Source organism: Cucurbita pepo, chromosome LG05, assembly GCF_002806865.2.
Source record: "Cucurbita pepo subsp. pepo cultivar mu-cu-16 chromosome LG05, ASM280686v2, whole genome shotgun sequence".
NCBI classification, from domain to species: domain Eukaryota; kingdom Viridiplantae; phylum Streptophyta; class Magnoliopsida; order Cucurbitales; family Cucurbitaceae; genus Cucurbita; species Cucurbita pepo.
This window is the reverse complement of record NC_036642.1, coordinates 3,727,709-3,754,669: the sequence shown is the minus strand read 5'-3', so window position 1 is coordinate 3,754,669 and position 26,961 is coordinate 3,727,709. Positions and strand designations below refer to the sequence as shown.

General features: G+C 35.6%; 4 protein-coding genes and 2 pseudogenes across 7 annotated transcripts in view; 4 read left to right on the top strand and 2 right to left on the bottom strand.

Moving 5' to 3' along the window:
* LOC111796216 overlaps nt 1-13,589 on the top strand; it is a 22,364-nt gene extending 8,775 nt beyond the window's left edge. Inside the window, exons 6-7 of the mRNA XM_023678971.1 lie at nt 755-758; nt 13,579-13,589. The gene's annotated coding sequence lies outside the window, so the exon portion shown is untranslated. The remainder of the gene's footprint in view (nt 1-754; nt 759-13,578) is intronic.
* On the top strand, nt 756-5,928 carry LOC111795020 (annotated as a pseudogene).
* Nucleotides 6,745-8,491, bottom strand: LOC111796220 (transcription factor TRY-like). 2 transcript variants are annotated; one of them, XM_023678976.1, is made up of 3 exons: nt 7,424-8,491; nt 7,219-7,306; nt 6,745-7,070 (listed from the first exon to the last, which is right to left on the bottom strand). In XM_023678976.1, exons 1-3 carry the CDS (start codon nt 7,476-7,478, stop codon nt 6,965-6,967), a joined length of 249 nt encoding a protein of 82 aa, XP_023534744.1. In that variant the 5' UTR covers nt 7,479-8,491; the 3' UTR covers nt 6,745-6,964. The 2 variants fall into 2 exon arrangements, with proteins under 2 accessions (XP_023534744.1, XP_023534743.1); XM_023678975.1 differs by having other exon boundaries at nt 7,219-8,491.
* On the top strand, nt 11,929-13,983 carry LOC111796215 (bidirectional sugar transporter SWEET3b-like). Its single transcript, XM_023678969.1, has 6 exons — nt 11,929-12,103; nt 12,186-12,222; nt 12,422-12,644; nt 12,985-13,146; nt 13,323-13,442; nt 13,540-13,983. Exons 1-6 carry the CDS (start codon nt 12,061-12,063, stop codon nt 13,717-13,719), a joined length of 765 nt encoding a protein of 254 aa, XP_023534737.1. The 5' UTR covers nt 11,929-12,060; the 3' UTR covers nt 13,720-13,983.
* LOC111796211 (putative pentatricopeptide repeat-containing protein At5g59200, chloroplastic) lies at nt 12,893-18,616 on the bottom strand. 3 transcript variants are annotated; one of them, XM_023678961.1, is made up of 5 exons: nt 18,202-18,616; nt 15,557-17,943; nt 15,156-15,244; nt 14,768-14,828; nt 12,893-13,269 (listed from the first exon to the last, which is right to left on the bottom strand). In XM_023678961.1, exon 2 carries the CDS (start codon nt 17,890-17,892, stop codon nt 15,688-15,690), a length of 2,205 nt encoding a protein of 734 aa, XP_023534729.1. In that variant the 5' UTR covers nt 17,893-17,943; nt 18,202-18,616; the 3' UTR covers nt 12,893-13,269; nt 14,768-14,828; nt 15,156-15,244; nt 15,557-15,687. The 3 variants fall into 3 exon arrangements, with proteins under 3 accessions (XP_023534729.1, XP_023534728.1, XP_023534730.1); XM_023678960.1 differs by having other exon boundaries at nt 15,156-17,943; XM_023678962.1 differs by having other exon boundaries at nt 14,768-14,793; nt 15,156-17,943.
* Nucleotides 18,617-18,937: 321 nt separating this feature from the next.
* The window catches only part of LOC111795018, a 9,939-nt pseudogene continuing 1,915 nt past the window's right edge, over nt 18,938-26,961 (top strand).

The window sequence follows — 26,961 nt, the reverse complement described above, 5'->3', positions numbered from 1 at the left end:
ATATATATATATATATATATATAATTATTGACTTATAAAATAGATTATACTAAGTATTTAAAAACAAATATAACAAAATAAATAAAAAAATTGGATACATAATTTTAAAATTTAACATTTCAAATATAATTTTACAATTTTAATTTAATTTTTCATAGAATAATAAACAATAAATAATTACTAAATACTTCTCAAATAAAAAAAAAAAAACAAAAACGAAACGAGTCTCCTAATTAATTGAAATTACCAATTTAGCCTCTTAATTTTTCTAGGAATTCTCAACAAAATTTCTAAGAAATATATCTTAATTTCAAAGGAAATTCCCATAAAATTCATGAGAAATTTGTATAGCCATTGACTTTGTATTGTAAATTCATAAATTCCATGCCCGTCGTAAACGTTCTTACAAAATAAAATAAGTTCTAGAAGATTTTAAAATTAAATTAATTTTAACTAATTAAACTAAAATTAAAATAATATATTCTAAAAATGTTTTGAAATAATCAAATAGTTGAAGAGGAGGGTAAGATGGTAACTTTATTTTTCCCTTAATATTTCGCAACCTAAATTAAATAGAATTAATCAGAATTACGCAGAAATAAATATAATAAATATAATAAATATAATAAATATAATAAATTAAAGTAGAATATTTAAAAATGAAAGAAAATAAAATAAAATCTGTGGAAAGGGAATTTAGGGCGAATAATTAGGTATTTACTAAGAAATTTAGGAGGTCAATATGAAAGGTTAGAAGAGTGGCCCTAAGCCGCGGGGAGCAATAGAGCCAAAGTTCTTGGACCTTCTTCTCGTCTCTTCTTCCGCTTTCTTCTGGTGAGACTTCCTTCTTCCTTCTTCCTGTTCTCCCAGCAATTTGCAGAGCTCGTTTGTTTTTGTTTTTCCATTCTCCAACTGCATATTTCAATCGCCATTCCAACATTCAGGTTTCGGCTCTTGTTGATGTTTCATTTGAGAAGCGAGTGTTTGGATTGTGCAGGATGAACTCGTTGGCGGAGAGGATGGTGAAATCGGAGCGAGGGCATGGTTCTTGGATTGGCTCGGCGGCGGAAGCTCAGAGAGTTGGGAGTTGTGAGCGTGATTCTGCGATGTTGGTTGTTGAGACTGATGGTGGGAGGCTTTCTGCTTCTCCGTCTCGGTGTTCGAATGATAATTCTCCTTCTGAGAAATTGGGGGTTGTAGAACGCGCTGCCTCTGCTGCTGGTGCTGCCTTTCTTTCGGCGATTATTGTAAATCCTCTTGATGTTGTCAAGGTAATGTTGAATGAGAGTTCTCTCTGTTTTTGAGGTTTTAAATACTTGAATCGTGAGGGAGTGATTGCAAAACTACGGCGGGGGTAAAATCATATGGTTGGTTAGTTAAGTGCCTTTGGGGACAAGTTACGAGCCTGCTCTTTGTTTTTTTGTTTGTTTGTTTGTTTTTTAATGTTTAAATATCATATTGTTATCTGGCTCCCTACACCACGGGCGTGCATGTTTTTGAACATTCCTTGATTAGATGAACTTTGGTGAATAAACGGTTCTTTGTTGAGAGAAATTTATTTAGGTGCGTAGGATGGAAGGTGGTTTAAGAAATATATCCTTCCTACTGGGCTGTTTAAGATGATCTGATGATTCCTCAACTCCTTCAGTTTATTCAAATGTTTGAACTTTGGAGAAATAAGGAAAGGGATTATTGTTAATTTTAGGTTAAGTAACAAGTTTAGTCTTGGACGTAGCAATTATATTACTTTCGATTTTGAATTTATCAAGTCCCTATTTAAATATTGACATGGTATGTGTTTTGGGCTAATGAGCGATGATTGGAAAGAAGATGTATCAGCAAGGGAATGGTTAACCTAGATAAAGGGTGAGCAAGCCAAAAAAAAGTATCGTGCCTGTCCATCTTTTTGAATTTTTGGCATGGCCTGCTTACATTTTATCTTGCTACTTTGTCACATGTAGAATTATCACCTATTAGTTCAATCAAGGTGTGAAGTCAATATTTAAGCATCGATGTTAATGTCAGGTACTTATTAGAGTCAAAATAGTCAAGGAAACAAGTATTTTTTTTTTTTGTAAAAAAGAAAAAAAAAACAATTCAAGGACTAAATTAGTAGTTTAACCTGAAATTTATAGTTACAGATGACTCCTTGAAAACTAGAAGCAGTTTCAGATGTTCTTAAATTTTCTATTTACTATTTGACCTTGAATCAATGTATACATCGGGCCGCTCTCGCTTCTCCCTTGTGTTCTGCAACCTTGATTATATATTATTGGCCTCCCCAGCGTGCTCTGCAGTCTAATCATTTCTATGTTTTTTGAATTATTAGACAAGGTTGCAAGCTCAAGCTGCCGGAGTTCCTTATTCGCATCCACTTAGTGATTGGACCAGTCGCATGGCATTTTTTGGACCAAATACGGTTTGTTCAATTACCTAGAAGTCTGATTCATTTTTGTTCCTATCTTGGATATAGCTTCTTAGAATCTAATCGTGTTTCTGATTTTTATTTTGTATTTTCTATGTGATATATGATGTTACAGTGTATCGATATTTGATGTCTGGCTAATTATGTTAGTTTTCAGGGCATTCATTCCCTTTCTATGATTTTGTAATTTTAATTTTTTTTTAAATGCAAATATTTTCCACGTGTATATTGTCTATCGTTAACATGATTTAATGTAGCATTTTTTTTTTGGCTCTTTCTAAAATCCCCTGACTAATCTGATCAAAGAGAACATGTATAATTAGATTGAATTGAATTCAAATAGTTACTTGATTTAAAGATTAAAACTTCGTTGACTTTGTGTTTATTCTTCCTGCCAGGAATGAATACCTTACTTGATTTGTCTCGGAGATGATTGAGTTTCACTTCAAAAGCCATTAGTCATAAATCACGTCATAGAACCTAAACCCATGATGCGTTTGTCCCTCTATTTCTAGTTGTGAAGTTTATAATCTGGATTGATTAGTAGAAGTACTTTAGGCATGCCATTTCAATTTTCTGGCTTGCATTCTCTGGTGCCTTTAGGGAATGACAATGTTCTGCGAGAGGTATGAGAGTTTATGGAGCAAGGATCTGTCATCATATTATCAAATCTTACTCTTAATGTTTTGCTTCATTTTGGAATTTGTATTTTTTAATATTTTTATGCTTCTACTGTCTTTTTGTTGGACTTGATATCTCTCTGTAGGCTTGAATTAATCTTTGATTGCTATATGCTGTGCCAGATGTTTGCAGATTTAAGGTGTTCGCCTTCATGTGCGCGTGCGGGGATTCATGGTACAGTAGCAATATGTCCTCCTGATTGTTTTCAGTACAAAGGGACGTTGGATGTCTTCTACAAAATCATTCGACAGGTTGGTCAATTTTCTCTAGTTAATCTTAACTGATGGATAAACTTGTGATTTATTTCTTTGTTTTTGCTTGAAAACTACTGCTTCTGGTATTGAATGATGTAACACAATTGGCTTGTAAAATAGATGTGTCTGCTAGTTAAAGTATGTTATGAACTATGCATTTGTTTTAGTAGTATTCATTACACGTTAAAATTCACAGGAAGGATTTGCAAGGTTATGGAGAGGCACAAATGCTGGCCTAGCTCTTGCTGTTCCCACGGTATGACATCATATTAATCCAAGGCCACCCCTCTCATTGTCTAAAAGTTTTATGAGTAATGATTAATGTCTTTTTTATTTAAAAGAACAGGTGGGAATCTATCTACCTTGCTATGACATATTCCGAAACTGGTTAGAGGATATCACTTCACAGAATCATCCTAGTGCTACTCCTTATGTTCCTTTAGTGGCTGGTGCATTGGCACGGTCTTTGGCTTGTGCAACTTGTTATCCAATTGAGCTTGCTAGAACTCGAATGCAGGTAATATGAGCTCCTGGAAGCATAGCTGAATCATCCTTAAGACGTTGCCTTATCATTTGGGCCTCATTTAGCAGTTTTTTTTTTTTTTTTTTTTTTTTGAAATTAAGCTGGTTTATATTTTGAAGTATTTTCAAAATCATAGTCAAAATTTTAGAACGTAAAAGAATAATTTTAAAGAACACTTTTGACTACAATTTCTTTTTATTAATAGGAAGTTGCTCATGTCGTGGCATGCATTTAAATGAATGATATGATTTTTTCTTAATGTATAGGCATTTAAGGAGATGCGAGTTGGCAAGAAGCCGCCTGGAGTCTGGCAGACTTTACTAGGTGTTGTCTCCAATGTTAAGAGCACAACTAATGGTGAAACTGCCTGTAAGTTAATTTCTAATCAATACTAATTTCTTTAAGAACATTCTTTACGCCTGGTCAAATTCCGGTTCAATTTCTTACCTTGGTTAGTTCAACTTTAGCAGCAAAAAGTTATCGTGCCCTATGGACTGGAATGGGGGCGCAACTTGCACGTGATGTTCCATTCTCAGCGATTTGTTGGTCAACCCTTGAACCAGTGAGAGTTTAGCTGTTAAGCTGTAGAGAGGTTTTATTAATCTTTAACCTATGGTACTCTATGTTTAACTGGGCTTCTTTCATATTTTTATAGGTCAGAAGGAAACTCCTTGGATTGGTAGGTGATGAAGCTAATGCAGCCACTGTGCTTGGGGCCAACTTTTCTGCTGGTTTTGTAGCTGGAAGNAAGTATTTTCAAAATCATAGTCAAAATTTTAGAACATAAAAGAATAATTTTAAAGAACACTTTTGACTACAATTTCTTTTTATTAATAGGAAGTTGCTCATGTCGTGGGATGCATTTAAATGAATGATATGAATTTTTCTTAATGTATAGGCATTTAAGGAGATGCGAGTTGGCAAGAAGCCGCCTGGAGTCTGGCAGACTTTACTAGGTGTTGTCTCCAATGTTAAGAGCACAACGAATGGTGAAACTGCCTGTAAGTTAATTTCTAATCAATACTAATTTCTTTAAGAACATTCTTTACGCCTGGTCAAATTCCGGTTCAATTTCTTACCTTGGTTAGTTCAACTTTAGCAGCAAAAAGTTATCGTGCCCTATGGACTGGAATGGGGGCGCAACTTGCACGTGATGTTCCATTCTCAGCAATTTGTTGGTCAACCCTTGAACCAGTGAGAGTTTAGCTGTTAAGCTGTAGAGAGGTTTTATTAATCTTTAACCTACNTTTTTTTTTTTTTTTTTTTTTTTTTTTTTTTTTTGTTGAAATTAAGCTGGTTTATATTTTAAAGTATTTTCAAAATCATAGTCAAAATTTTAGAACATAAAAGAATAATTTTAAAGAACACTTTTGACTACAATTTCTTTTTATTAATAGGAAGTTGCTCATGTCGTGGGATGCATTTAAATGAATGATATGAATTTTTCTTAATGTATAGGCATTTAAGGAGATGCGAGTTGGCAAGAAGCCGCCTGGAGTCTGGCAGACTTTACTAGGTGTTGTCTCCAATGTTAAGAGCACAACGAATGGTGAAACTGCCTGTAAGTTAATTTCTAATCAATACTAATTTCTTTAAGAACATTCTTTACGCCTGGTCAAATTCCGGTTCAATTTCTTACCTTGGTTAGTTCAACTTTAGCAGCAAAAAGTTATCGTGCCCTATGGACTGGAATGGGGGCGCAACTTGCACGTGATGTTCCATTCTCAGCAATTTGTTGGTCAACCCTTGAACCAGTGAGAGTTTAGCTGTTAAGCTGTAGAGAGGTTTTATTAATCTTTAACCTACGGTACTCTATGTTTAACTGGGCTTCTTTCATATTTTTATAGGTCAGAAGGAAACTCCTTGGATTGGTAGGTGATGAAGCTAATGCAGCCACTGTGCTTGGGGCCAACTTTTCTGCTGGTTTTGTAGCTGGAAGTCTTTCTGCTGCCGCTACATGTCCCCTGGATGTTGCAAAAACCCGACGACAGATAGAGGTTTTTTTTTTCTTTCTAAATATATTGCCTGTTGCCTGTAAGAGTTAAGANAAAAAAAAAAAAAAAGACAAGAAAACTATAGAAGGGGTGGGCAAATTTTGGAGGCGTAAACTAATTTCAGGTTGCTCTGATGTAGCTGAAAAATTTTGTGACATTTTTTCCATTTATTCCTAAAAGTAATGTTATTTTTTCTCTTTCTCTGTTCCCTTTGTTGATCACTCCTGTTGGGAAAATCTTCTCTTTCCTGTTTTTGGTCATTCCAATCCTTTGGTACACCTTTATCTGTGTTCTAAACATCCATAGATCATAGTAAGATCTCGCTTCTATTGCCTTCGTTGTTTCTACTGAGAAATTCCGTGGATTCAAGTAAAATATCCTTCATATTTTTATCTATGTGCTTAAAATATATCCATAGGTCTTAGTAAATTCTCACTTCTCTCGCCTTTATTAAACTTTTTGTACAGAGATATTCCATAGATTAAAATAAAATATTCATCTTCATAAAGTAGGGTTGTTTCAGAAGTGTCTGCTGTCGCCATCTTTTGTGCATCTCAAAAGCTAATGATTGGAGATATGAATGCTTTATGGTTTGAGAAGCAACTCTGTACCTTAAAGGAACTGGCTGACCAAATCATCAAGCAATCTTCTTCATGCTAACTGAATTAAGTCTCATTCATTTGTGCCCATGGAATCAACTGTTCATATAATTCTTCTTTTCAAACAGCGAGTCAGTGACATACGGATTATTTTGTCTTGATCTTTAGGTAATCCTTATTACTTTTCTCCTTATCAGTTTGTGTGACAAGTAGAACAGTGAACCGAGGAGTCTTTGCTTGAGTTTTTGATTTAGAATCATAAATTTAATGTTTTATTTGATTGATAAAAATTTGCTCAGGTCCATACCATTTGCTCTTAAAAAGGGTACTTGCAGTACACACTAAAGCTATTAGAAGCTGCTTATCAGCAGGGAAACCATAAAAAAAGGGAGAGAACCCATCAGAAACCTTTGATGACTAAATGACTGAGCCTCACTGCCTGTATGTCTCTCTCTCTCTCTCCAAACCCTTCATTCCTCTGTCTTTTTTCACCCTCTTCTTCTCACTGCAAACCCTTCAAGGTGAGTCATTATCCAATACCTCTCTATTTCTTCTGGTTTACGCCCTGGAATTCTGCCTGCTATCAGATCCCACCTGAAATGGAAAGCCATTTTCTTAGAAACTTTGATACTACAGGTAACTGGAAAGCAGTCAAGGAGAAAAAGAGTAGAATCCATCTCCATTATTCTTAGAAATGTGGGAGAATTCTTTAAATCTGGGTTTTGCTTTGAACACAGCTTACCTATCTCCAATCAGCTTATGCATTCTATGGATGAGATCTTCCTCCTGTGCTGTCATCGTTATAAACTGCCACCTAGTGCTGCTGACTTCTGTTAGATAACAGGCCACAAATTTCAAAAAAGGTGAGAAAATCATGAAGAAGAGACCAACTTCATGATGAGTAATTGGAGATAGAAAAAATAGAACATCAAGTAGATGAAAGGAACCTTCAGACTCTAGTGGAGTTGTTTTAGCTTGTTGCTGGCTACGATGGTTGTCCATGTTCCCCCCAAAGATTAGAGGCAGCACAAAAACAGGAAGATAGAGAACTGGGAATGAAAAGAATTTTAGGAAAAACTATGATAGAGAGATCTGAAACTTCCACAGGGAAATTTAAGTTCATGTGAATGCTGCCTATATTTTCTTCTGCCCACCAAACTTTAGGGAGTAAGTTTGTTGGTTTGACTTGTTGGGTTGGTAGACTTGTAGTTGACAACTTACAGAAGGGATTAAAATATTGAAATCTTAGAGAGAGAAAGAGAAAAAGAGAGGGGAAGGCCAAGGTCATGTAGTGTAGTTTCATTCTTTTAGGATTAAGAGGACACCAACTAAACTTGAAATGGGTACCTAAAACTCTTTGATATGTCACTGTGATTGTTTTAGGCAGAGCAGAGCGTTGTAATCTTCACCCAAAATACAACATTCAACTGGTAGTTGGGGACCTGGGGAAGTGGTCTAGTGTGTCTGTGTTCAATTCAGCTAACCTTCTTCCCCAACTGGACACACAAATTCAGATACAGAGAGAGGGGAGATATGACACATCTTATCCTGAAGTTCTGCTCAGTATTCCAATTGCAGCAGCCTCCCTCAGGAAGGACATGCAAATGAATACAAAATTATTTTGTCTGTTCAGAAATGTGTATATTCATCCCTTTCTTCCCATGCTTCCTAAGCTTTCTTCTCACCCACACACCATGAGAGGGATGGGTAATAATAGGAAGAGGATTATGCAGTGAGCGAGGCAAGGCAGAGGCAGAGGCAGAGGCAGGCAGAATAATGTCAAAATCATCAATGGCACTGCACAAGATTCAAATCAACAAGAAGACAAGTTTTGTAGGCCTTTTCACCCATCTTCTCTCTCTACTTTGCACTTGTAGGCTTAGCTTTAACTATTTACATCCATTTTACTACACATTATCTCCATGATTATCTCTCCATTTCCTTTTTTAAGCTTTTGTTGGTTTTTGGATGCATTCATATCATTATGCAATAACACCATTGGATAAGGCTCCATTATATGCTCCACTAATCTTTCTAAGATTATGGAAATGGTTCATTTGTTTCCACTTATTGAGATAATAAGTTAAAAGGTTACACTATTGATGAATAGTTGATCTTGTATGTTGCTGACGAGTATTCATCTTATTACATCGCCACAAGCAACATGGTGGTATCCCTAATAATTTTTAGATATACTAATTGTAAGTATTTAAGTGTTTAGTTGTTTTTTTGTTTGTGTTATGAATAGTTGACTCTACTTTATAGGTATGATTGATAAACGTACAAATTTTTGTAAATTGTTGAGTGACTTCATTTGTTTATCTTTATGTTAGTACAGATAATAAGTTAAAAATTATGCTATTGATGAATAGTTGGCCTGCACGTTGCTAGTACTCATGTTATCACATCACTATGAGTAATACGACGGTTTCCTTAAAGTTAAAGGTTTTTAGATCTATTGATGGTTTGGCGCTTAATTCTTTTTTGTTCTTGTTAGGTTTGATGAATAGTTGACCCAAATGAGTACTCATCTTATCGCACTGTTACGAGTTATACGGTGGTATTCCTAAAGGTTTTTAGATATACCAATGGTAAGTATTTGAGAATTTAGTTCTTTTCGGTTCGTGTTAGGTTTGATGAATAGTTGACTCTGCACGTTACTAATGAATACTCATCTTATCACATAGTTTCGAGTAATATGGTGGTATCCCTAAAGGTCCTTAGATAAACATATGATAAATATTTGTGCGTTTAATGTTTTTTTTGTTCGTGTTAGGTTTGATGAATAGTTGACCTTGCACGTTACTAACAAGTACTCATCTTATCACATCGCTATAAGTCACACAGTGTTATCCCTAAAGATTTTTAGATACACGGATGGTAAGTATTTCAATGTTTAGTTCTTTTCGGTTCATGTTAGGCTTGTACTTTAGAAAGAGAATCTCGAAGCCGAGATTAACCCTAATCCCTTGCCTTNACGAGTATTCATCTTATTACATCGCCACAAGCAACATGGTGGTATCCCTAATAATTTTTAGATATACTAATTGTAAGTATTTAAGTGTTTAGTTGTTTTTTTGTTTGTGTTATGAATAGTTGACTCTACTTTATAGGTATGATTGATAAACGTACAAATTTTTGTAAATTGTTGAGTGACTTCATTTGTTTATCTTTATGTTAGTACAGATAATAAGTTAAAAATTATGCTATTGATGAATAGTTGGCCTGCACGTTGCTAGTACTCATGTTATCACATCACTATGAGTAATACGACGGTTTCCTTAAAGTTAAAGGTTTTTAGATCTATTGATGGTTTGGCGCTTAATTCTTTTTTGTTCTTGTTAGGTTTGATGAATAGTTGACCCAAATGAGTACTCATCTTATCGCACTGTTACGAGTTATACGGTGGTATTCCTAAAGGTTTTTAGATATACCAATGGTAAGTATTTGAGAATTTAGTTCTTTTCGGTTCGTGTTAGGTTTGATGAATAGTTGACTCTGCACGTTACTAATGAATACTCATCTTATCACATAGTTTCGAGTAATATGGTGGTATCCCTAAAGGTCCTTAGATAAACATATGATAAATATTTGTGCGTTTAATGTTTTTTTTGTTCGTGTTAGGTTTGATGAATAGTTGACCTTGCACGTTACTAACAAGTACTCATCTTATCACATCGCTATAAGTCACACAGTGTTATCCCTAAAGATTTTTAGATACACGGATGGTAAGTATTTCAATGTTTAGTTCTTTTCGGTTCATGTTAGGCTTGTACTTTAGAAAGAGAATCTCGAAGCCGAGATTAACCCTAATCCCTTGCCTTAATGTTATCCTAGTTAACGAGAAGAAATTAAAATTAAAATATAAATGAATAAGTAAATAAAAATTTAAATGCATTCAAGCTAGGTTTCCACGTAGAGGAAATCTTTCAAATCAAAACCATATAAAAAGAGGAAAATATATATATTTATTTAAATGAAAAGAGTGACTACTGACTCATATTTGTTTAAGTAATTAATGTAATGCTGCTTTTATTTAGAATTAATCTATTTCCCATTGTTTTTGAAGACTTTTATAGTGATTATAAAATAATTTAAATAGAATAGCTTTTCAATATTCTTAATTTTTTATTTATTGCTTCTATTTTCTTCTATTTTTCTCTATAAATAATAATAATTATTATTTTATCAAATAATTTAAGTAAAAACAATTAAATTAAATGGAATTTGTGAAATGTTATTATAATAATTATGATTAAAAAAAATATTTGATAAGAATTAATTTAGTTAATAAATCATGTGGATATATTTGGATAATAAATTTGTTTTATAGGGAAATTGGAATCGTGCAAGAAATAAGTAATTTTTTAAATATGAAATTTGATTAAAAAGGAAATTGGAGTTGTGAAGGAAGAAACAATTGCAATATTATTCAATGTAGACAACAACTTTGCAATTAGGTTTGATGTTCCATTATTGAAATAATTACATTCAAATAATGAGATTAGAAGACCTAATTATGCAACTAATTACAAATATTTACTCTATATTAGTAGTCAACGTCGAGATTAAATTGAATTTTATTTGATTAATTGAAATTCTTCGTTTCAGTTAAATTAAGATAATTAAATTTTAGAAATTTAGTTTTCACCGAGATAGGTTTCATGGATTTAAGTTGCTAGATTTTATCGTCTTATCTTTACTCTCAGTTTTCCTCGTTCGTCTTTTTTTTCTATCTTTGCTCAACCTTCTCATTCTCCCGCGCATTTGCCACCATCATATTCTTTGTGCCTGCACGTTATTCGCCACCATTCTTCTTCATTGGTGCTGCAGATCGGATTACACTGTTGATCATCCAAACGCTTGTTATCGATCATCAAATGAATGAGCTAGTAGTCCCTCTCGCTCTCCTTCTTCTTCTTCTTCCCTCTCTTTTTTATGACTAGCTAGCATTGAGCTATGTCATATAGGGTGTGTAACGAGAATGATCATTAGCTATGTCATGGAGTTTACGTTATCATATGATTTTTTAAGATCCCAAGTAGAATTCACTTATTCAACTATGAATATTATGTTCGGTTATTCAACATACATTGTCGATTGCAATCAGACTAAGTCTAAAAAGATTGAATCATACAAACTCTTTTTAAGACTTGGTCTTAGTTTCTTGAATTCGAGATTTTTTTTAACTCTATCTTCGGTTGATATTCGAGATGTCAATTTAATTCGTGGGGTCGATGACCCACCTCTAACGGAGTGAAAAATCTCCCTTCAAACGAAGAACAGGAGAGCAAACGAAGATAGATTTCTCTCTTTTGTATGCATGGCTGGATAGTGGGAAAAAAAATATAGCAATACCACTGGCTAATGACATATATGCCACTACTCTCATATATAATACATAGTTTAATACAACTTCAATTTTCATCCACATATTTAAGTTTGTCTTTAATATGCTTTAATTTAAATCCCTCTCACAACTTCTCTATTTAAAGTGTCATTGCAAAACAAGTTAATTAGCTCTCTTCCTTCCAATATCTCTTTAATTTCTTCTTCTCAACACATAATTACCTTAAAAAACATCATGGGATCTCATCATAGCATTCGAATGATTGTTGGAATCTTTGGTATGCTTTGTTCTTTTATGAATTTCTTTGAACATTTCTGTTCAAAATGACCATTTTTTTTTCTTTGTGTTTCTCTATGCAGGAAATGGTGCTTCTTTGCTGCTTTATTGTGTTCCCATGTAATGAAATCTGCTAACTTTGCTTTGTTCTTATTGTTTGGAGACAAAAAATGGTTTGAATCTTATCTAACTCGAACGTTTTTGTGCCTAAAACGCGACAAAAAGACACCATTTTATGAATTTGATATCAACTTGAAGTGTACAAGCATTTGAAGGCATGCCCACATAGCTAATTAATAAGTTGGGTGTGTTTATGCAGATTGACATTTTGGAGGGTTGTAAAGAAGAAGAGCACAGAGGAGTTTTCATGTGTTCCATACATTGTGGCGCTGTTGAATTGTCTTCTTTATACTTGGTATGCTTTACCAGTTGTGAGCAATGGATGGGAGAACTTCCCTGTTGTCACCATTAATGGCTTTGGTGTTCTTCTTGAGTTCTCTTTCATTTTCATCTACTTCTGGTTTTCCTCTCCAAAACGAAAGGCAAGTTTTTGTCTACGATCCCGTTTGATAAACATTTTGTGTTTTAATTTCTTGTTTTCTTTTCAAACATGAATTTGTTCGGTTACTCGAAGTTCGTTTGTTTTGAAAACAGTGATTTAGTAGAGGAAAATCGCCTCTACTACTGCAAATTTCTATGAAATTTGGTAGGAGGGTCTCACGTTTTACTATTTAGACGATAATTTCACTTGAAATTTTCTCAAATTCGCTAAGTAAAAACGAATGACCTTAGTGAAACAATGAATATGTTTAAGCTCAAAATTTATAAGAATTATTAATATGGTTTCTTTTAGGCTTAAAAAAGTTCTAAAATTATCTGCAGAAGAAGGTGGCTTTGAGATTGGTGGGAGTAGTTATAGTGTTCAGCTGTGTGGGGATGATCTCTACTTTTGCTTTGAAAAGTCACCATCTTCGGAAGCTTTTTGTGGGATGCATTGGTCTTGTTGCTTCTGTTGCCATGTATGGCTCTCCATTGGTAGCTATGGTAAGCTCGCGCCAAAACCCTTTAGTTAAAACTTGCTCCGACATTCTTGTTTCGTGTTTCTTGTTTTCACTTTTGCTCGGATGTTACCAAACGACCACCTAATTTCATCACAACAGCTGATACCTACAAAAGAGACAATGTTTGTGTTTGTCACTAAAAGTTTATTTGTCATGCAGAAACAAGTAATAAAAACAAAGAGTGTTGAGTTTATGCCATTTTATTTGTCATTCTTCTCCTTCTCTGCAAGCTCTTTGTGGTTAGCTTATGGACTCCTCAGCCATGACCTCTTCCTTGCAGTCAGTATTACCAAATCTCTCCTTTTTTTTGGTTTTTTTTTTTTTCCATATGAACTTGAAAGTAAATTAACTCGTGAAACTTTGAATGGATTTGCAGTCTCCAAATCTAGTGGGAAGCCCATTAGGGTTGCTACAGCTTGTGTTGTATTGCATCTATAGGAATAAGGGAAAAGAAGAAGAAGAAGAAGAAGGATGTGTTAAAGAGGCTGTGGCCAATTGGGACATGGAAAAGAATAATGCAAAACAAATTCCACACCAAAATGGCTCTCAAGTTTAGTGATCTCTCTTACATAAATGCTTCTTCTAGAAGCCAAAGGTCTCTCCGCTCTCTAGAAGCCGAAAAATCCTTCTGGGTTTACACACTGAATGTTTATTTTCATATTTCAATATAGTTTTGTTGAACTCAATACAACGAGAGTGAAGATTTGAACCTCAAGCCTTTTGAGTACAAATATGTCAAGTGACACGAAGCACAAAGATTTTATCCTAATATTACATTATAGATACTTCAATGGAGATTCAGATCTATGAATACTTAGAAGAGATAGATATGCACGTGTACTAAGTTAATACTATTCTATACTTGAATTTGAAGTAGAATATATTTTTTCTATAGATTCTTTGCAAGAAGCACTAATCAAGAGTACGTTTGGATTTTTTTTTTTGTTCTACTTGGGGAGGTTTGATTCATTCCGAATTCTTTAATTCGGAACAAAAGGTTTCGCTTTGACCGTTAAGAGTAGGTAACCCATTACCTGTGTCTTTGTTTCTATTGCATAAATGTCTGGCTAACGTGGTAACAAGACTAAGGAAGATGCCTAGCTAGTTTTGAACTAGAGCAGGGAAGTGAAGCCCAAAGAGCTCGTTGCTACACGATTAGCTTGGAGAGAAAAGCGGCAGTCCTTCCATGTTAGTTTTGAAACTAAATTCAAATAGTAGAGACCCAAAAATGTATTCTGCCCTTAATTAATTTGAATAGACCTTGGCACTTCCCCGCGGCTATTCAACTGTTCTATGTGGTTGATTTGAAGTATCAACTAAAGTGTTTTTGTTGAAATATCACTGTGAATTGTCATCTCCGAGACTAACTGGCAGACCCACTCCTATGGATTTTAAGGACACTCCTAGAATGTTTGGAGGTCCTTCTGATTGGATTTAGAATTTCCTTATCTCACAAGTGAGATTGGTTGTCTTGTTGCAACGCTTTACTGATTTCCCTCCAATAACTTTTTCATTATTAATATATGCTATTACTTATAAATAAGGAGAAGAATATTACTAAAAGAAATCGAAATAGAGTAGCAGAAACGTCAACAGAATCATACCTTTAAGTAAAACAAAGCATACTTCCCTTGATTTTGGCCCACAGAAGAATCCCAATGAACACTGTAAAAGTTGAAGTCAGACGCTAAAAAATAAAGAATCTAAGAGTGGGAAAAAAGTCAAGTAGAAAGCCCATAATAATAGAAAAGGTTACAAAAGGTTATCGAACGTCTCTGGGAATCAGTGACTTTTCAAAAACAAGCAAAATTTGAAACAATAATCATTCAGATTTCAGCAGCAAGACGCAAAATTAGACTACCAAAGAACATTAAGACCAACAGAAGTTCCCATGATACTATTACAAAAGAAATCACAGATTAACAAGATTTTTGCAAGTCCTGTTTCTACACATATTTCAGAACGTAAAAAGTAAGGGAAAAGGAGACTGACCAAATTTACCCTGCCATCACTGTCTCATAATGTCCAGGAAGTTAACGTCGACAAGCTTTTAAAGTTGATGTGTTACAAACAGTGGCTGCCTGGATGAAGATAATAGTTGAACAAGCAGTCGGAGAGACAAGAGAAAGCATCTAACTTGGAAACCGAAGCCTTAGAGAGGGGAAGTCATAATGATTTTGGAATGTGAATTGAAGACCAAGTTTTGGTTAGTTTCAACATCTTCCAATTTAAAAATAATAACTAAAGAAAAGAAAAGAAGAGGAAGAAGCTGCAAAAATAATTTCAGTCATTTTCAGGATGAATAAATAGAGGACAGAAAACATACAATCCTCTGAAATTTGTTAGTACAATTCATGGAGCACTCCTAAAAGGGAAACCAGTCAGGACCTCACCTTCACTTTCACTTAGGAGAACTGTTTTCAAGGTGAATAAACATAAGGGTTGCACATGTTCTGGAGGTGAATGAACGTGTCGTGGGATATATGGTCATAGATGACGAAAATATATATCTATAGCGAGCTAGTCAAAGGAAGTGGTGTATTGGATTTGGAAAAGAAACCTCCGAAACTGATCTGGGAACATGGTCAAATTGAACTATAGAGTTTACATGTGCTAATATGTGCTCCAACGTTGCATAAATAGCATTACAGTTAGGATGGGACCTATCTCCTACAGAGAAAACATGAATTCTATTATTTACATCGATCCAGCTACAACCACGATCCTTTTTCACTTTTAAGCTCCTCAATCGCCTCCTCACATGGATCTTCTCTACCCACTTCCCTAATATAGCATATATATTAGACAGAATAACATAAGCAGAAATTGCTTTGGGGTCCAAACAAAGCATCTTCTTAGCCACACTCTCGCCCAATTCCAAGTCCATCCAAAACCAACAAGCATTTAGCAGAGCTCCCCAAATAACCCCATCGGCTTCAATTGGCATGTTTCTGATAAATTCTTCAGCTTCATACAGATGTCCCGACCGACCAAGAAGATCCACCACACATGCATAGTGTTCTAAAGTTGGAATCACACCATAACACTTTTCCATAGAGTGGAAAATTTTCATTCCTTCATTGACCATACCAACACGACTACATGCAGAAAGAATCCCCAGAAGTGTAGCTGCATTTGGCACAATTTTGTTCTTTAACATGTTCTCAAAGACTAAGAATGCTTCAACTCCAAGCCCATGCTGCACATATCCATTAATTAGAGCGGTATAAGCTGCTACATTAGGGGAATAAACACTGGCGAACGAGATTTTAGCATCATAGACACTCCCACATTTTGAGTACATATCTATGAGAGATGTTCCGACATAAACATTAGAGTCAAAGGCTGTCTTGATTGCATGGCCATGGAGTGATCGACCCAATAGAATAGTTCCTAGGCATGTGCATGCTTGAAGCAGAACAGAGAATGTTGATCTAGAACGCTCAACTGATGTTTTGCACATGGTTTGATAGAGTCTCAAAGCTTCTTCATGCTGATGATTTTGAATATAGCCTGATATCATTGAATTCCATGTCACAGGATTTCCCTCACCTTTCGTTGACTCAAATAATTTCAGAGCTTTTTCAATTTCACCATTCCTAGAATACACAGTTATCATAGTGTTCGATGAAATTAGAGTTTTATGAGTCATTTTTTCAAATAATTTCTTTGATTCTTCAATCCTACCACTAATTGCATACCCTTTAAGCATCAAATTGTATGAAACCGGATTCTTTTCTCTTAATTTGACAAAAATTTCCTCAGCATCATTGATTCTTCCCACTAATAACAGCCCCTCCAGAAGAGCATTTGAAGCATTTAAACACGGTCTCTCCATACTATCATAAACTGTCTTGGCAAAGTCAACAGCTTCACACTGACAGTAAAATAAAATCAGTGCACCACAAATTGAATGATCGAAGTGGAATCCATATTTAGTTAAAATCCCATGAACAACCTTGCCCTGACTCAAATATCTTAGTCTCCCACAAGCTCTCACAACGCAATCAAAAGTGAACTCATTAGGCTCGACCTCACCGTTTGTGAACATGGAGCAGAATAATTCCAATGCCCTTCTGCAGTTGTGCTCGCTTCTGGCATACCCTGATATCAAAGTAGTCCACGCCACCACATCCCGAGTAGGTATTTTTTTAAACAGATCAAAAGCATCATCCATCAAATTGCATTTTACATACCCTACAAGCATCAAGCTCCATAACAAATCATTCTTATCATGCAACTCATCGAAAACCAGCTTAGCTCCATTAATATCATCGGTGTTCGCATAGAAATACAACAATGCACTTCCCACAAGCTCAAAAATCTGCAACCCAGATTGCAAAACCAAACAATGATATTGTTTTCCCTCATGTGTACACCCTGAATGTGCACAAATACTCAGCAAAGTAGAAAAAGTCTTCTCATTTAATTTTACATTACTGCAATGCATTCCTGAAGCCAGCTCGAGAGCTTCACTATACTGTCCTACTTTGGAGTATCCAGAAATCATGATATTCCATGAGACAACGCTTCTTACAGGCATTTCATCGAACAGAGTTTGGGCAAGATCAAGATGACCATTTCTTACGTGACGACTTATACAAATATTAGTAGAAACAATTTTGGAGTTCTCAGTATGTAAACTTTTACAAGAAGACGGGAATAGCTTCAAGCAAGCTTTCCAACGATTGTGCTTCCATGTTCCGAAAAATGAAGAAACCCTCATCATTCTGAATTGGGGTTGAAACAGCACTTATAATCATAGACTGCGGTAGTGTGCCTGCTTGAATAGGAAAAGGGAAGCAATAGTTAAAGTGATTAAAACATGTATTACTGGACAATCACAAATTAGCAGCAATTGATTTAAGATAGCTTCTCTCACTCATCGATCACTCATGCAGATGAAGGAAGCATTCATCAATATAACTGTATATTACAGATAATAACAGGTTTACTAGACGCAATGTACAAATTAAATAAGCGGGTGAATCAAAACTCAAAACTATGGATTCAGAAATAAGAGTGAAGCAAGTATTACCAGCTATTCTTTTCCACTTTCTTCCATCTCCTAAGGCTTCTGCAGTATTGTTTCAGTTACGAGTGAATGGTGTGCGTTAACTGATCTTTTCCACCCAATTTCAAGCCTCTGCTTTGTAATGTCAATGGCGGACACCAAAAACAAGAACCCTGGGCTACAGATTTACAGGGCTTTCCAAATTTACACAGCAGAGACGAATATCAAGCGGAGAGGTGAGAAAAATGACGGATTTATGCTCGAAAACTTAACGTAATCGCTTGTTAATGTTCACAAAAGCTTGGAAGAGATGAATCGACCACTGGTTTTTCCAAATTCGTGAGGCGATTCAGCCGAGATGAAGAGTATGAATGCTGGTTAACCCGACTTGTTCATTGTTCTTCACTGACATTGCTAGCAGAAGAAGTAGCGAGGGTTTCTTTTAGGGGTTTTAGAGATTGTATATTTTAATTAAATTAAAAATATATTATATACCTTTTAGTCCCTAATGTTTTAGTTATTTTTATTTAATCCCCATTATTTAACAAATTCTAATTTAGTCCCCATCATTATTTTTTTTTTCACTTTCATACCGTTGACTAATTGGTCCACGTGTCAGTTATTGCTCCAACTGTCAAGAAACTCATTTTTTAAACCCCTCCATGCATGCAGCCACGTAACGTAACACGTCAACAACCCCTCTGTTTCTCTCTCTAAACCCCTTCGTAGATTCCGGGCTTCATTTCCCCCTGCACCACAAACAGATCAAGTCCAGGAGAACACACAAAATCTGAACCAGAGGCCATGGTGAAGCTCGCTTCCGCTAGGGATTTCAGGGCGTATGGCCCTCGGGCGGCCCGGAGCCGGGCCGAGTACATAAACGCCGGCCTCTACTTGTTCGCCACTATCCTTCTTCTCGGCGGATTTGTGGCTCAGCTTTCGCGCGAGGCCAAATCCGGTTTGGCCTTAATTGTGCTCGCGGCTGCGCTAATTTTGATTGTTAATGTGCACGATCTCTTCGCGCATCTTGCCGGAATCGATTACCGGTTGCCGCTGCTGGCCCAGTACGACGTCCAGCTTCTGTTTGTGGAATTTGCTGTTCCATTTCTTCAGGCGATTGGATCGTTGCTCTTGTTGTTGGGTACTCTGTTTCTTCTAATTCAGGTGCGGATTAATAATTTGATTCCCGTTGATTCATTCTGTAATATGTCATACTCTGATCAAGATTTCGAAGTGATTTCGAAGTGTGAAGACTATCCTTACAAACCATTATACAACACGACCATGTTAGGTGCGAAGATTGTCCTCGCAAATTAACATGATTCTTTTAACCTATTTTGATGTTTTTTTAGGTAAATGTATGCTATGATTGAGCTACCGAAAAGAGAAGTTGTTCTTTGTTGATATAAGTGGTAACTTTCCGTTCTTTTAAGTACTTCTTAACGTTACGTAGTCAAGATCCTCAAAATTACTCTAGTTCGGATGTAGTCTACCCCTTCTTTACTCGGGGTTACACATTCAGTTTCTACTTTCCAGGTAAAAAATATTCTTCGTCTGAAATTGGACTTGTTCTTTCATGCCAGAATGACACAGCTCTTGTCAACTTGAGCTGATTATGGCATTTCTAATGTTCAAAGTCCCCCACAGCCACGCGCGTTTCTCACAGGCATTCTCTTTCATGAGAAATTATTTGAGTTAATTTAGAACACGCATTGATTGCTTTTTCGATAGTGATATACAGAAAAAGCAAGTAAATTAGATGTAAATTGGCCTCAAACTAATGGTGTGACTGTTTTAAAGATTTACTAGAAGTACAAGGACTAGGATGGAACAAGTCCCAAAATTGAGGACCAAAATGGTGTTCTAACCAAATTGGAATTTAACTACAGGCATAACCTCACTTCAAATTTGCTATTTTAGATCGATCATTTGGTTCTTTGGTTTGGTTTGATGAAATTTGCTGTGTTAGTTCACTCTTTGATCTCTTCCCTTGGTCTTTTAGAATTAGTACAAGAAAACGACAAAAATCTAACTCTATGTGTAGCAGGCCAAGTCTACCGCTAGCAGATATTGTCTCTTTAGGCTTCCCCTTCCGGGTTTCCCCTCAGGGTTTTAAAGCGCGTATACTAGGGAGAGGTTAAAGAATGTTTCGTTCCCCTCTCCATCCAATGCGGGATCTCACATTTTGACTATCTCTAGAACCGTGGTTCTGTTGAACCACATTAACTGCATTCTCTACCTATGGCACGGAAAATCAAGCAACCTTTTAAAATCACTCACTTCTTTGAAGAGTCTCAAGTTTCAGGGTCAATGGAGCCAAAGCCATTTTCCTACCATTGTTAGAAAACTTGGATTTCTAGCAAAATGAGTGAAAGAGTGTGTAGTGTGAGGCTTTTTAGTTAACATTTCTATTTCTTTCTTGTTTCTTGTTTTTTCTTATTGAATTTTGAAAATACACGAAACATGAAACGGTTGCTGTCAGAATGGAAGATTAGATATTTCTTTTGACAATGGTTACCCCAGTTTCATTTTTCAATTAAAAAACTGGTCAGCGATTTTTAGTTACTCCTGTAGAACAGTATTGTTATACCACTTGGGATGAAATTTTCAATTACCTTCTTTTTCCCTGATTTTAGAGTTGGAGTCGGGTGCTTTTACTACTAAGAATCTTTGGTGGTATACTTCTCGAGTCATCCTTTTGCCTTCTAAGTACTTGACAATGCTTTGGGATTCACCTTCCTTTGTTACTCCTACTGGAGGTCTCACTTCTGATACAAGGGACACATAAATATGAAACTCCATGTCCAAGACAAGAAGCTATGCCAAAATCATGAAAATGCTCACCATAGTTTATGATTTGCATTGTAGGACAACTATGTGATCAATTCCTTCTATTCATAATGTTAACTTTTGCAGCATTAGTGTTTGTTTTCTGTTTTTTCCCCCCTCCTTTTGCACTTTATAAGAGCTGTCATTCAATCCACTTCTGCAGGAACAAAAAGGATATGATTATTACAAACTAGAAAAGCATGTTTTGGATATGCTTATTGCGGGTCCTGCCTTGTGGATCCTTGGATCAATCCTCAACTCATGCCAAATCTATGAGAGAGCCGACGGTCATGTTCAAATCTTGCAACAGAGTGTCCACATTCCGTTTTTAATAGGAAGCTTGCTATTCTTTGTTGCTGCAGTCCTCAATGGCTTTGAGCAGGCCGGGTTAGCCCATCACGGACTCGAGCTTCTGGTATGTGCATGAATATTTATATTGTACTGTCGAATAGCGAACGATTGAGATGATGTTTATTGTGTTATTTATAGCATATAATGTATAGAAGTATTACTATGTTATATTGCAGATTGTCCATCTTCAAGTAAAAGTGTATTGATCTAGTTTTGTTTGTTTTGAATTATAAGTTTATACCTTCTGCATAATCATATACTTCTATTACTTTCTAGTTTCTTAACTTTCTTATCGTGCGAAGATCGTATCGAAGAGGAGTTTGCTGGTATATAATGTCTATAATTCACTTAATCACCTAATGTTCTGTTTTCGTGATTATGAGTAGTACTTCAATATTTGTTCAAGGGATAAAATTCTGACTTGGAGTCTCTGCATTTTTATAACGAAGTGGTTGTACAATGAATGGCATCCAAATGAAGTGATGTGAATGTCAATGCAGGGCAAAAACTGGGTTTGGTTAGGCATCTTTGGGAGCTTGTCACTCTTGTTAGGCGGATTGGCAAACGTGCATAAGGTATTCAAGATGCAGCAGTTTGATGGATTGCGACTTGAGAAGCTTCGAGGAGGGGCGAACGAGCGTCTTCTCGGAGAACGAGAAGGCAGGATTCCCCTAATCCTAGAGGATCAGGGGCGGAGAAAACGACTCTCCGATGAAGAAAAGGGAAGGCAAGCCGCTCCAACCCCTTATAAAGATGTCCTTGTAGGCCAAACTTCCTGAACTTGTGATCTAATTCTCTCTTCCACTTCCATAGCTGATCCCTGCAACTGGACTTCAGGCCTGCAAAGTAACCTTTTGTTACATAATCCTGTGCATGTTTATTGTAGTACATAGAGTGAAAAACATTGTTGATACATCTGATTTCTGATTTAGTATAGTTGTTTCCATTTGGACATTCAAATTTTGTTTTGACTTGCCCTTTTCTATTCCCATTCAAATTTTCAAATGCACGTCTCCATTGATCAACCGTAGTTTGTTTTGTTTTGGTTTGTGCTTTTCCTTTCGAGGTGTAACAAATGGTATCAAAGACAGACATCGGGACGACGATATTGTTTTCTTTGTGCTTTTTCTTTTGAGTTGTAACAAATAGTATTAAAGACAGATATCGGGACGATCATACGTTAATTGGAGAGATAAATGAAATATTATTTATGAAGCATTTCTTAACAAATAATATCAAAGACAGATATCGGGATGATCTAAAACAGTCATGTGATCATGTGAAAATGTTAGTTCATGTGAAAATGTTAGTTCTAAAACAGTGAGATCAAATGTTAGTTCTAAAACAGTGAGATTAGTTGGAGAGAGAAATAGAAAAGAGAGAAATAGAAAAGAAATATTATTTATGAAGCATTTTTTATAAAATTGTTAAAATATCTAGAACAAAATTTGCAATTACACTTGTATTTTGTTTTTTTTTTTTTTTAAATAAAATTGGAAGATTATAGTAAAAATTTAACGGAAATTCGAAAAATTTGGAACTTTGCAAAATTATCTTAAATTAAAACAAAAGAAATAAAAAGAAAAAAAATGTCTCTCATTCTCGTATGATAGCCATAACGTAAATTATTTGGACCATTTTACCCCTTGCAAAGCCAAGCCATATATCCAGGGAAAAGAAAGAAAAAACATCCTTATTTTTATCGTTTTAGATCATCTGCAGAAGCCCACAGAAAACTTCTCCCTCTGCGTCTTTCTGAAACCCTAACTTTCACACCTCTTTCAATTCTTTACTTTCCCGAGGGTTTATCGTCGTCCACTATCTCAGGTATTCTATTTCGCTATCTCGATCTTCTCGTGGATCGCTTTCCGTTCTTCGATTCTTTAGGTATTTTGGTATGTAATGCCGTCTATTGCTTTCCCGATTCGTGCTTTCGACTTCTTCGTTCTGCATGATTATTACTTGAAAGATTGTTGTGTTTGATGATGGTTTTATCGTTATCGATTATATTGTTTTGTTTATTCTGTGATTATGTACATATGGATGTTTGCTGTAATTATGTGGACGATAAATGACATTGCGATGTAGCTGAATCATTGGATTGATTTATCAGGTGCTTTCTTACTAATCGTTNTTTGCTGTAATTATGTGGACGATAAATGACATTGCGATGTAGCCTGAATCATTGGATTGATTTATCAGGTGCTTTCTTAATAATCGTCTGTTAATTTCTTTGATTATTCTGTACGGGTCGATCTTATTGGCGATCTTGCTTTTACTGGTATGTTTGGTAGATTGGTCTGTGCTTCGAAATTACGTTTGATTGGACCTCTGTTGTGGTGAAGTTCTTTGGTCCATTTGTTGCTGTTTTCAACTTTATGGGCTTACTCTAGAAGTTGGGGAGAAAAAAAGGAAGTAGTAGTAAAAGAAGCGAGGGATAGAAAATGAAAACTAAAACCCAAACAAGACAAGATGGGAAATTTAAGAGACGAAGAAACTTGTTCATTGACCGGCATGGCTCTATTTTATGCATCCCCAGATTCTCTCTGTATATCAGTTAACGAGACAATGGAACATTGTTCATATCAATGAAGAATTGAGGATGGTACAATTGTTGATGGTGATAGAGAATTATAGGTTAATGAACGCCTGTTTTTATTTCTGCGTACTGAATTTTATGTTCTAACAATACAACGGTTGTGTATAAATTTTCAGTGTTCTCCTATTAGTTGGGCAAAATGTCGTCGGTTTCTAGTCAGCCACAGTTCCGTTATACCCAACCACCGTCGAAGGTTCTCCACTTGAGGAATTTGCCTTGGGAATGCACGGAGGAGGAACTTATTGAACTGGGGAAGCCATTTGGAAAAGTTGTGAACACAAAATGTAATGTCGGGGCAAACAGAAATCAAGCTTTTATTGAGTTTGTAAGTGCTGTATTTTCTCATGTATTGTTTTCCGTCATCAGTATACCTCACTAGCTGGTCATTCCGATAAATGTTTGACCAAGTTTCAAATTACAGGTAGACATAAATCAAGCAATTGCAATGATATCATATTACGCATCATCCTCAGAGCCTGCTCAAGTAAGAGGAAAAACTGTTTATCTGCAGTATTCTAACCGGCAAGAAATTGTGAACAACAAAACTACAGCTGATGTTCCTGGAAATGTACTTTTGGTAACAATTGAGGGCACTGATGCACGCCTTGTCAGCATTGATGTTCTGCACTTGGTAAGCAGATTGTAATACATTCTTGTTGCAGTTAAAGGTGAACCTCTGTGGCACTAAGATTAAATTATGGTGATTAGGTTATAGTTTGTCATGTTTCAAAAGCTTTTGTTTGACTTGAATGTAAATGAATGAGCAGGCCCTTGTCAAGGCAATATCTTTGATGGCAGCTTAGTGCATCTGGAGAAAGAGCACATGTGTGTTTGTCTCCTTTCTCCTTTCCTTAACACTACCTCTCTCTTCCCTTCTCTTCTTCCTCAACTTCCTCCTACCTTTCACAGTTTAGGATATAATCATTTCTGCTCTCTTGTGCATCCTTCTCCCTATCATCTCTGCATGCTGTGCCAGTAATACTACTGTCTAAATCCAGTCATGAGATTCAGAGTATAGGAATTTTTTGTTCTAAATTTTTGGATTACCTGTTTTCAGTATATAAGTATTCTGCCCTAATGGACAAACATTTGAAATAGATGAAGAGGATGATATTCCATATGCATCAGAAAAATGTANAGATTCAGAGTATAGGAATTTTTTGTTCTAAATTTTTGGATTATCTGTTTTCAGTATATAAGTATTCTGCCCTAATGGACAAACATTTGAAATAGATGAAGGATTCATAGGATGATATTCCATATGCATCTGAAAAATGTGGGTGACTTTGCCTTCTCTTTTTAAAATGGTAGGATGAATGTTAAATTTCTAGAGGTCTTCAACCATTATTTAACAAATTATTTCGTTATGGTTATTTTTAGGATAGNTTCTAGAGGTCTTCAACCATTACTTAACAACTTATTTCGTTATGGTTATTTTTAGGATATATTATACCTATAGATGGTAATTGATTTCAAACCAATAGTTGCTCTTTCTTCAAGTGAGCTAGTCAGGTGTTACTAATTTGTTTTGGATTTGCATTTTTGCTTCATCATATCCATCTCTCTTAGAGGAGTTGAAATTTACTTAATGTTTGATTGGCATATACCATTATGCGTTTTAATCATATCCTCTTAATTGGTATATAAGTTCTATGTTATTCTTGAAAAAAAAATTACAAGCTTTTTCTTTGTTAACATTATCCACTATATGTCCTCCATTTACTGTTGTTCCTGGCAGTAGCACTCGAGCAATAATTTTTTATAATTTGAACTTCCCAGTTTTTTGCAGTAGGGTTTGTATATTAATGTTTAATGTTTGTTACCTGTAGCTATCTATTTAGACATCCTACTAGGTCTATGTTTGGAGTTCAGGTGTATCTGCTTTGACTATGATTGTAAAATGATAATTTGTATGATGGTAGGCATCTGGTAGGTGTTGGGATATTCTTAAAATGTGATGAATGGTGTGATATCATTTGGTTTAATTGCATTCTGAAGGTTATCCAATATTATGCACAGGTCTTTTCAGCCTTCGGGTTTGTGCACAAAATTACTACCTTTGAGAAAACAGCTGGATTTCAGGTCCGTAAATAATTTATAATTTTAGCAGTTGTCCTATTGTTACTTCCATCCTTGGAGAAAATCTTATTCAGTTAATGATATTTGAACATTTTAGGCATTGGTGCAATTTTCGGATGCAGAGACTGCCTCATCAGCTAAGAATGCCTTGGATGGGAGAAGCATCCCTAGGTGACAATTGTATTAATGCTTCACATGGTTTTTTGGCCTCTTCTATGGTGTATATAGCAGTATAGAAGAGTTGCACATGCACTAGCCTGGTGTCTGTCTGTGATTATTCTTGTTGTCAGTAATCAAAGAATTGTAAAATATTGACTTAAAATACTTTGTTCCATTATCAGTAGTATTCAAACTTTTTGTGTCANCGAGCAATAATTTTTTATAATTTGAACTTCCCAGTTTTTTGCAGTAGGGTTTGTATATTAATGTTTAATGTTTGTTACCTGTAGCTATCTATTTAGACATCCTACTAGGTCTATGTTTGGAGTTCAGGTGTATCTGCTTTGACTATGATTGTAAAATGATAATTTGTATGATGGTAGGCATCTGGTAGGTGTTGGGATATTCTTAAAATGTGATGAATGGTGTGATATCATTTGGTTTAATTGCATTCTGAAGGTTATCCAATATTATGCACAGGTCTTTTCAGCCTTCGGGTTTGTGCACAAAATTACTACCTTTGAGAAAACAGCTGGATTTCAGGTCCGTAAATAATTTATAATTTTAGCAGTTGTCCTATTGTTACTTCCATCCTTGGAGAAAATCTTATTCAGTTAATGATATTTGAACATTTTAGGCATTGGTGCAATTTTCGGATGCAGAGACTGCCTCATCAGCTAAGAATGCCTTGGATGGGAGAAGCATCCCTAGGTGACAATTGTATTAATGCTTCACATGGTTTTTTGGCCTCTTCTATGGTGTATATA

Bases quoted from the DNA above. Each gene is read 5' to 3' on its own strand.
- LOC111796211 (XM_023678960.1), bottom strand. From the start codon at position 17,892: ATGATGAGGGTTTCTTCATTTTTCGGAACATGGAAGCACAATCGTTGG.
- LOC111796215 (XM_023678969.1), top strand. From the start codon at position 12,061: ATGGGATCTCATCATAGCATTCGAATGATTGTTGGAATCTTTG. The intron at 13,147-13,322 runs GTAAGCTCGCGC...TTTGTCATGCAG, and splicing joins GCTCTCCATTGGTAGCTATG to AAACAAGTAATAAAAACAAA. The intron at 13,443-13,539 runs GTCAGTATTACC...ATGGATTTGCAG, and splicing joins GCCATGACCTCTTCCTTGCA to TCTCCAAATCTAGTGGGAAG.
- LOC111796220 (XM_023678975.1), bottom strand. From the start codon at position 7,478: ATGGACAACCATCGTAGCCAGCAACAAGCTAAAACAACTCCACTAGAG. The intron at 7,071-7,218 runs GTAAGCTGTGTT...TTTCCATTTCAG, and splicing joins CATAAGCTGATTGGAGATAG to GTGGGATCTGATAGCAGGCA.